The sequence below is a fragment of the Adiantum capillus-veneris genome, chromosome 1, assembly GCF_014529385.1.
Source record: "Adiantum capillus-veneris isolate H3 chromosome 1, ASM1452938v2, whole genome shotgun sequence".
NCBI lineage: Eukaryota > Viridiplantae > Streptophyta > Polypodiopsida > Polypodiales > Pteridaceae > Adiantum > Adiantum capillus-veneris.
The window spans coordinates 9,529,590-9,539,760 of NC_140931.1; the positions used below are offsets into that span (position 1 = coordinate 9,529,590).

General features: G+C 45.7%; 1 protein-coding gene across 1 annotated transcript in view; it reads left to right on the top strand.

Moving 5' to 3' along the window:
• LOC147464288 (hydroxyphenylpyruvate reductase-like) overlaps window positions 1-9,937 on the top strand; it is a 28,541-nt gene extending 18,604 nt beyond the window's left edge. The window contains exon 2 of the mRNA XM_086513855.1: window positions 9,364-9,937. Coding sequence (XP_086369981.1) covers window positions 9,364-9,879 — 516 coding nt within the window. The 3' untranslated portion in view covers window positions 9,880-9,937. The remainder of the gene's footprint in view (window positions 1-9,363) is intronic.
• The last annotated feature ends 234 nt before the right edge of the window (window positions 9,938-10,171 follow it).

Genomic DNA, 10,171 nt, shown 5'->3' on the forward strand with positions numbered 1-10,171 from the left:
CGGCCCAAAGAAGTAAGCGTTGCAGACCTTTATGAAGTTCAAGTATCGCCCGACCCATGCATCAGAGTGGCCGGCGAAGAGTCCTTTCCAGGATTCCGGATATTATTGGCGATCTCCCTCGATGCCATACAGTTTGGTACTAGTACCTCCCTTTGAAAAGGAGGGGATGTCACGTGCACATCTAACACTATGTGTACGTGGACAAGCTACAGCACGACCAAGGTTCAGTTAAGTCAAGTCAGTCTAGAATATGAAGTGATCTGGTACTTTTGTGAGTCTGTTCGCAGACCGTGCATGTCCAGACACTTAGATTAGATGCATATTCTCTGGTTGCACATAACATGATCATCAAATTCCCATTAGAAACCATAAGGAGCATTTTTACAGTGCATAGACCTATTTTCCCTATTTTTGACATTTTTCGCTTATTATTTTTAAGTGACTTTTGTTGGAAACTAGGTAGGGCAATTTTGCTAAGTTTGTATATATAGAAACCTAGCGCTAGCAGGAGCACTCGCTCAACAGGCAACTTCTTAACAGAACCCCCAAGAGGCCTAGCGTTTTTGCATCACAACAAAAGGCCACCGTTTTTGGACCAGGTCAGCCAACGTTTTTACTCTTGCAGATTTTTGGCAATAGCAGACCAAGCAGAAGCCCAAGCGTTAGCAGATTCTCTACAGCCAAACCGTTTTCAGCCCTAGCGTTTTTTGCATCTGCAAGGCACTTCAGCGTTTTTGCAGATCTTCGCGACAAGACCTCAGTTAGCATCAGCGTTTTCAGTTCTCAGTAGTCAGTACCCACAGTAAAACCCCCAAACCTCGCAAATCTCACCTTCTCGCAGCAGATCCTCGCCGCACGGTCAGATCCCGCAAAGTTTACAGTTTCAGCCCGGAAAACGCAGATTTCAGCATCTGCGTTTTTAGCGTGTTGTCGTTGCATCGTCGTCATCGACATAAAGTCAGAATTCAGCAGATAAAGATTTGCAGATTTCAGCCCTTGGCATTTTCAGATTCCAGCCCGTCTGGTCGTCGTCCTCATTGTCGGCAAGTCCAAGCATTGTAGAGATTTGTGCAATCATAAGTAGACCGCTCTCGCCATAGAGAGTGGGGCCTTCGGAGGAGGGTTTGACAACATTCTCGTGTCGTATTCTCTTCTCTCTTATCTCTCACTCTCAGCACCTTCATTCACAGTGTCATTCACTTTGTTTGTGATCATTTGCACTCTCTCATTAAAGGAATGGAAGGCTCTTCCTTCCCTAAGTAAAAGGAAACCTTTAGCACAGTTTGGAGCACTCATCTTGAGCAAAGTTGAACATTCACTTCTGCTGCACCTTACACAAATAGCCTTCCAAAGCAAACTCGTGAATTGGGGATGTCTCTCAGAGACTATTGTCTCATGCATGCCATGTAATCTGAATATCTGGGCAATGAACAGTCTCGCTGAATGATCTGGCTTGATCGTTTTCTTTACTGGAATGAAATGAGCTTGCTTGCTAAATCTGTCAATAATAGTCCAGATACCATCGTGCCCACTCTGTGTCTTGGGGAGATAAAAAATGAAATCCATAGCAATACTTTTCTGGGGGCGGGCGGGAATGGGTAAAAGCTGTAGCAATCCTTGTGCTTTATGCCTGTCAAACTTGACTTCTTGCATACCAAGCAATTGTGTACAAAATCGTCCAGGTTCTGCTTGAGTCTCGGCCAAAAGAAGTATCGCTCCACACCTTTCAAGGTGGTATCAATATCGCGGTGACCCATAAATGGTGGACAGTGGCATTCGGTTAGAACCTTTTCCCTCAACGACTATATAACGCACATCATCGTTTTCTTCATCAAATAGCCATCTTGAATGAAATATCCCGCTACTACCTCCCCATTCTGTATTCGACTGAATACATTTGAAAAATCTAGATCTGTGGCGTACTGATCAACCATGTCCTTGAAGCTTCTATGATGAATCGCGGGAATAGCCAAGACTAACAGCTTTCGGGACAAAGCATGTCACGTGCACATCTAACCCTATGTGCATGTGGACAAGCTACTTCAGGTCCAAGGTTCAGTTCAGCTTAGGAAGTGTTCTGGCACCCTTGTGAGCCTATGCGCAGGCCGTGCATGTGCAGACACTTAGAGTAGTTGCATATCCTTTGGTTGCAAACAGCATGATCATCAGCATGACAGTTAGTAGCCATCATGAGCATTTTACAGTGCACAAAATCCATTTTTCCTATTTTAGCCATTTTTCACTTATTATTAATAAGTGACTTTGTTGGGAAAGTGAGTAGGGTAAATTTGCTAGTTCCTTTAAAAGAAATCTAGTGCTAGCACTTTATGGCAGAAGAGGCAGAAGAAGTAGCATACTTGCAGTGCACCTTCTCAACAAGATCAGCATGAATCCCTAGCGTTTTCAGTCATCAAGACCAGCCAGCGTTTTCTCTTGCAGACGAGCCTTGGCGTTTCTGCAGCAGCAAGCCTAGCGTTTTCAGCAGTACCCCATTAGCCTCGTGTTTTTGCATTTGCAGATCCACATCAGCGTTTGCAGATTCTCAGCGACGACAAGATCAGCCCTAGCCTCAGCGTTTTCAATTTTCAGCACTGACTCCGCAGCAGTAGCCTCAAACCTCGCAGATCTCACCGTTTCGCAACAAATCCTTGCTGCGTGGTTAGATCAGCCAGTGTTTTCAGTTTCAGCCCGTTGTTCACAGATTTTAGCATCTGCGTTTTTAGCGAATCGTCGCCATCGCCGTCCTCACCGACACAGTGTCAGAATTCAACAGATAGCAAATTTGCAGATTTCAGTCCCTAGCGTTTTCAATTTTTAGCCCGTCTCGTTGCCGTCATCATTGTTGTCGACATCTGCGGCAAGTTCATTGCATCTAGACCATTGTACCAGATTTGTGCAATCAATAGCATAGACCTCTCTCGCCATAGAGAGTGGGGTCCTTGGAGAAGAGTTTGACAACATTCTGATGTTATATTCTTCTCTCTCTTTTCTCTCAATCTCAGCACCTTCATTCACAGTGTTTATCCACTTTGTTTGTGATCATTTGCACTCTCTCACTAAAGGAACGGAAGGCTCTCCCTTTCGTAAGGAAAAGGAACCATTGAGCACAGTTCGGAGCACTCATCTTGAGCAAAGTTCAACATTCACTTCCGCTGCACCTACATTGGTGTCAGAGCTTGGCAGTGTTCTGTATCACTGAAGGAAAGAACCACAAGAAATTTTTGTTCTTTCCTTGAGTGTTCTGTATCACTCAAGGAAAGAACCACAATAATTTTTTTTTGCTTGTTGCGGTCGCACTGTAAAGTGCAGCGGAAGTGAATGTTGAACTTTGCTCAAGAGGAGTGCTCCAAATTGTGCTCAAGGTTCCTTTTCCTTACGAAAGGGAGAGCCTTCCGTTCCTTTAGTGAGAGAGTGCAAATGATCACAAACAAAGTGGATAAACACTGTGAATGAAGATGCTGAGACTGACAGAATGTCGTCAAACCCTCCTTCGAAGGCCCCACTCTCTATGGCGAGAGCGGTCTACTTATGATTGCACAAATCTCTACAATGCTTGGACTTGGCGATGACGATGAGGACGACGATGAGACGGCTGAAATCTGCAAATCTTTATCTGCTGAATTGTGACTTTATGTCGGTGACGATGTCGATGACGACGATGCGACGATGACGCGCTGAAAACGCAGATGCTGAAATCTGCGTTTTTCGGGCTGAAACTGCAAACTTCGCGGGATCTGACCGTGTGGCGAAGATCTGCTGCGGGAAGATGAAATCTGCGAGGTTCGGGGGTTCTACTGCGGAGTCTGACTGCTGAAAATTGAAAACGCCGGTCCTTCTTGAGTCTTTGTTGCGATGGAACTGCAAACGCTAGGGCTGAATTGGAGTCTGTTTTCGCCGGTTGTGCTGCAAATGCAAAACGCTAGGCTGATCTGCTGTTCTACTGTCGCCGGGAATCTGCAAGTGCAAAAACGCTGGCTGATCTTGGTGCAAAAACGCTAGCTTGTTGCAGATGGTGCAAAATTGCTAGGCTTGCTGATGGGTGTCTTGCTGAGAAGGTGCCTGTTGAACGCTATGTTCCTACTGCCTCTTCTGCCAAAAAGTGCTAGCACTAGGCTTCTTTATATACTTGCTTGCTAAAATTGCCCTACCTAGTTCCCAACAAAAGTCACTTAAAAATAATAGTGAAAAATGTCAAAAATAGGGAAAATAGGTTTATGCACTGTAAAAATGCTCCTAATGGGTTTTGATGAAAATCGGATGGAAATTTGATGATCATGCTGTGTGCAACCAAAGGATATGCATCTAGTCTAAGTGTCAGGACATGCACGGTTTGCGAACAGACTCACAAAAGTGCCGATCACTTCCTATTCTAGACTGATTGAACCCTTGTCATGAAGTAGCTTGTCCACGTACACATAGGGTTAGATGTGCACGTGACACGCACGTACCCCAAGTCCACTTGGGCGTGTCGATTCCTAATCGTGTTTTTGAAGAGTGACAGGAAACCCAAGAAAGAAGGGCTTGTCCGGCCTCCCCTCGTTCCTCTTTTCACTCATTGAGAGCGGACTGTGCACTTAGCGGCCGGCCAATTTATGCGAGGTGGGAAAAAGAAACCTTGGTGTGAGCACAAGGCCGCCAAGGGAAGAGCAGAGCTCAAGTAAGAGAAGATCCTTCTCTAACACAGATTGCAATACAACTCAATAAAACGAAGATGGATAGCCAATGAAAATGAGTAGAAAGGAAAGAACCTTTTTTCCGCCTTGAAGCTAAAGAAAGACCTCAAGAACCTCAAGAACCCAAGAATCCAAGAACCACAAGAGCTTAAGTTCCTCGTGGACTTAAGTACCCAAGATCTGTGTATGGTCATCACCCGAAGCAGAATGGATACTTCGCGTGAAGGTGATGAGCATGGAGGTAGCAAAGAAGAATTTTTCGCACCAGGAGGTTTTTCCGACCCTCCCCCCTCCCCATCTACGCCAAGGATTGCACCCAATCCTATGGAGCTTTGGTCAAGACAATGATGGACATGATGTTACAACAAGAAGCGCACGCGCCGCCTTGGAGCGCGAGCGCGAAGAAAGAAAGGCAGCCTTAGATCGCGAGCGTGAGCAAGCGCGCTTGGTGGCCGAGGAAAGAAAGGCAATCTTGGATCGCGAGCGCGAATGAAAGAAAGGCAAAATTGGATCGCGAGCGCAAAGAAGAAAGGCAGAATTGGATTGCGAATGCGAAGAAAGACGGTTAGCCTTGGAGCGTGAGCGCGCTTTGCGGCGCGAAGACAGAAGGGTAGCCTTGGAGCGTGAGCGCGAGCAAGCGCGCTTGGCGGCCGAAGACAAACGAACGGGCTTGGAGTTAGAGTGTGATGCGCAGAGAGACCAACGCATGCAAGAGTTGGTCCTACAAGTACTTACCTCGAAACCCGAGCCGATCAAAGATGTTGGTAGTTCATCAAGTAGCTCAAGCAAAGATTCGGACTCCAACAACCCCGTCACTGAGAAGTTGAGGTTCAGTAAGTATTACGGTAAGATGGATGCTACTATTATTCGTTCTTGGTTGCATCAATTTAATGCTTACTTTGCGACAACTAAGAATACAAGAAATAGCAAGGTTTTGATGGCAGCCATGTACCTTCCCGATGATGCCATTACTTGGTACCATGCTTGGCAAGAGGCAGAGTTGACTGCGCACCTAGAGGAAGCTGAAGAAGGTGCGCCCCTTTCCTTCAATTGGGCCGATTGCCAAGACAAGCGCAAGGTGCGGTTTATGCCACCACAGTACCTTGCAAGGTTGAAAGACGATTGGCGCAGTCTCAATCAAAATGGTATGCGAGTTATGTCTTTCTCTGATCGTGTTTTGCAGCTCGGCACTCAATTACGCAAATCGGATGATGAGCGCAAGGAGGCATTTCTTTATGGATTGGATGAGTATATCAAGTATGATGTTGAGGTACTCGATCCAATTGATCCCAACAAGGCGGTAGCGATTGCCCTCGCACAGGAGATGAAGCACAATAAGGAAAAGCCTAAGGGAAAGTCTCAAAGTACCTCTCAGACTCCTCAAAACCCTCAGAATGGTAAGAATTAAACCAAGACACTCACACACACAATGTCTTGATAAAAACTGACGACGTAGCAGTTGTACGGACGTCCTAGATTTCACGCTGGTCGATGATGTGGTAGATTATACGGACACCGTTAAAACGCGTTGACATGTTGATGTGGCAGTGTTCGGCAGATTTCTGCGAATTGAGTTGGCTTTTGGAGATCAGATGCTTTTGAGTTTGATGCTTTTCATGTATACAGCTTTTCATGGCCAAGGGGCCTCTAAATATGTGCTGAAGGCTCACTCTTTGGCATGCTTTCACGCGGAGATGCAAAGCAAGTGTGCCGCCATTGTAGAAAGTTGAAGAAATATAAAGAAAGACCGGACGGGGTGCCATGGTTTGGGGTTAGTGCTCTCTTGAGGTGGAACTCCACCACTTGTGTCTCGTGGAAGCGTGTCTCTTTCAATTCAGTTGTTTTGAAGCGTCTAAAGTTTGTTCTTTTCTGTTGGCGCGAGGTGCCGTCCCGTTACACATTGACCTTTGTGGACCTATGTAGACTTCTTCCTTTGGCAGAGCTCTTTATTTTATGTTGTTGATGGATGATTTTAACCGCTTTTGTTGGGTATACTTTCTCAAGCACAAGGAGGCGGCTTTTGAGATTTTAAAGAATTGGCTTACACTTGTGGAGTTGTCCTTCAACTTCATGTGGACAAGCGTAGAGAGTTTACCTCCAATGCTTTTATAGATTTTTTTTTGTGGACCACGGCATCTAGCAAGAGCTTGCGAATACTAGAGCCAAAGAAAAGGACAGTGGTGGAGATGGCACGGACAATGCTCGAGCGTAGAGTTATACCGAAGACAATATGGGCGGAGGTAATTCTGATAGCAATTAATACACTCAACCGGGTTCCTATAGCTTTGCTTCCTTGACTGACTCTGTTTGAGGCTTACTTCAGTAGAAAGCCTAATGTGTCTCATTTTTAGGAATTTGGGAGCGTTGTCTATGTCCATGTACCAACGAAGCAACATGGGAAGTTTAATATCAAGTCCAAATCGAATGATTTTTGTCGGCAACAATACTCTTTCTAAAGGATATCGACTTTATGATCCAGAGAGGAAGAAGATTGTGGTGAGCCCAGACGTGGTCTTCGACGATAATTTTCCTCAAGAGGGGCCTTCCGCTCCTAATTCTTCCACATTATCCCCAGATTTGTCTCTTCTTTGAGATGTAGATGATGATTCCTCTCCTTCGATTGATGAACCTTCTTCTTCAGTTCCTGTCCCTCAGGATTTGAAGAGCGATGCATGGTCTCCTGATGTGTAAGGTGCAGCGGAAGTGAATGTTGAACTTTGCTCAAGATGAGTGCTCCGAACTGTGCTCAAGGTTCCTTTTACTTAGGGAAGGAAGAGCCTTCCGTTCTTTAATGAGAGAGTGCAAGTGATCACAAACAAAGTGGATGAACACTGTGAATGAAGGTGTTGAGACTGAGAGATAGAGAGAGAAGAATACGACACCAAAAAAGCTGTCAAACCCTCCTCCGAAGGTCCCACTCTCTATGGCGAGAGCGGTCTACTTATGATTGCACAAATCTCTACAATGCTTGGACTTGCTGACGATGTCGACGACGACGAGACGGGCTGAAATCTGAAAATGCTGAGGGCTGAAATCTGCAAATCTTTATCTGCTGAATTTTGACTCTATGTCGGTGACGATGTCGATGACGGCGATGCAACGATGACGCGCTGAAAACGCAGATGCTGAAATCTGCGTTTTCTGGGCTGAAACTGCAAACTGCATTGGATCTGACCGTGCGACGATCTGCTGCAGGAAGGTGAGATCTGCGAGGTTCAGGACTTGTTCTGCGGAGTGTCTATGCTGAAAACTGAAAACGCTGGTCTTCTTGTTGGATCTGTCGTGATGGAACTGCAAAATGCCAAGGGCTGATCTGCAACCAAAACGCTAGGGATGAATTCTACAATCTGCGGGGGAAAATTGCTAACGCTAGGGGAACGGCTATCTGCTGTGGACTCTGCAAACGCTAGGGCTGATCTGCTATGTCTTGTTGTCGCCGGGTTGATTTGCTAAAGAAAAACGCCAGGACTGGTCTTGATCCAAAAACGCTAGCTTCTCTGCTGTGATGCAAAAACGCTAGAGCATCTTGGGGGTCCTGCTGAGAAGTTGCCTGTTGAGCAAGTGCTCCTGCTGCCTCTTCTGCCAGAAAGTGCTAACGCTAGGTTTCTATATATACAAACTTAGCACAATTGCCCTACCCAATTTCCAAGAAAAGTCACTTAAAAATAATAAGTGAAAAATGTCAAAATTAGGAAAAATAGGTCTATGCATTGTAAAAATGCTCCTAATGGGTTCTGATGGAAATCTGATGAGCATGCTGTGTGCAACCAGAGGATATGCACCTACTCTAAGTGTCTAGACATGCACGGTCTGCGAACAGACTTACAAAAGTGCCAGATCACTTCCTATTCTAGACTGACTTGACTGAACTGAACCTTGGTCATGGTGTAGCTGGTCCACGGACACATAGGGTTGGATGTATCACGTGACATGATGTTGCAATGAGTGATGGTTCTCACCATGGTTCAAATGATGAGAAGGAGATACGAGTAGCTCCCAATTTTGGGGGAAAACAAGCTTGGTCGTTTGAGAAGCACAAGGCCTCTTAGATCTATGCATAGGCAGCGTGCACACATGAGGATACAGGGTATCATCGCTCGAGACCGGTGAGACCTCCTCGGCTTTTCACCATGTAGGAGATGCTATTGCTGCAGTGGCCTATGCAAGAGTGCATGGAATGACTCATCATTTTTGCTCCCCCTATTAGTTTGTCTTCCTCACTGCCATATCCCCAATTTGTACGCGAAATTGTATCCTACTTGCCTTCTGGCTGCATTATCTTTCCTACTTGGATTTTTCAAGGATCTAGGATGTTTCCTTTCATGCTTTATCTCAGATGATTGTATCATATCTGATATGGTCGTAACTTTTGGTCTCAAAGGTCATTTTGACCTTTCGAAGACGTTAATATAATATTTTCATTGGTAGGCAGAAGCAATGGACGGTTGCTGGTGAGCAGCAAACTTCTGCATCTAGTTTTCTGGTTTCTCTGCAGTGCCTTATGCAGGCACGTGCACCAAGCTCATAATGCACAAGAAGTGGTTCATTATTTCATTGTTTTTTTTTTCTAGTGAAATAAGGGAAAAAGGCACCATATGCATTAAGCTGAACTTTGACAGCAGGTTTTCTGTTTAGTTGTGAAAACAGTACGGACAGGCTGGCTAACACAGACCGTTTTAGTGCCTTGCAGGCAAGTGGAAAGCGAGTGGGAATTGTGGGGCTTGGAAGGATTGGCATGGCCATAGCAAAGCGAGTCGAAGCTTTTGGGTGCCCAATTGCGTATCAAGGCAGGTCAGCAAAGTCAGGAATACCTTATTCTTACTATTCCACTGCAACAGAGTTGGCAGCCAATTCAGATGTTTTGATGATCGCTTGCCCCTTGACTGAGGGGACAAAGGGCAGCATTAACCGGGAAGTCCTTGATGCTTTGGGTCCAAGTGGATTCCTCATAAATATAGCTCGAGGTCCGATAGTGGATGAAGCAGAACTTGTGAAGGCATTGGTGGAGGGCCGTATTGGAGGAGCTGGCCTGGATGTGTTTGAGAATGAGCCTCAAGTCCCCCAAGAGCTGACGTCTCTGGATAATGTTGTTCTGACTCCTCATGTCGGTAGTTTGACATGGGAAACCAGGAGGGCTATGGCAGATCTTGTTGTTTCCAACCTTGAAGCCTATTTCGCTGGCAAACCTCTTCTAACTCCCGTCTGAAGGTAAACTAAACTATCTACCCACATTGATTAATGGAACTATGACGACTCTCTCTCTCTCTCTCTCTCTCTCTCTCTCTCTCTCTCTCACACACACACACACACACACACACACACACACACACACACACACAAGCGCGCGCACACGTGTGCCATGGATGGTGTTATGAATCTGACCCTTGAGAAGAAATTAAAACCCCGCTGGTTTGTAGTCCCAGCACTGCTGTCTGATTATGCCCACTTGCTAAGAGGATTGATTGGGTTCGTCTCAGTTAAATTTGCCTTTGTAGAAA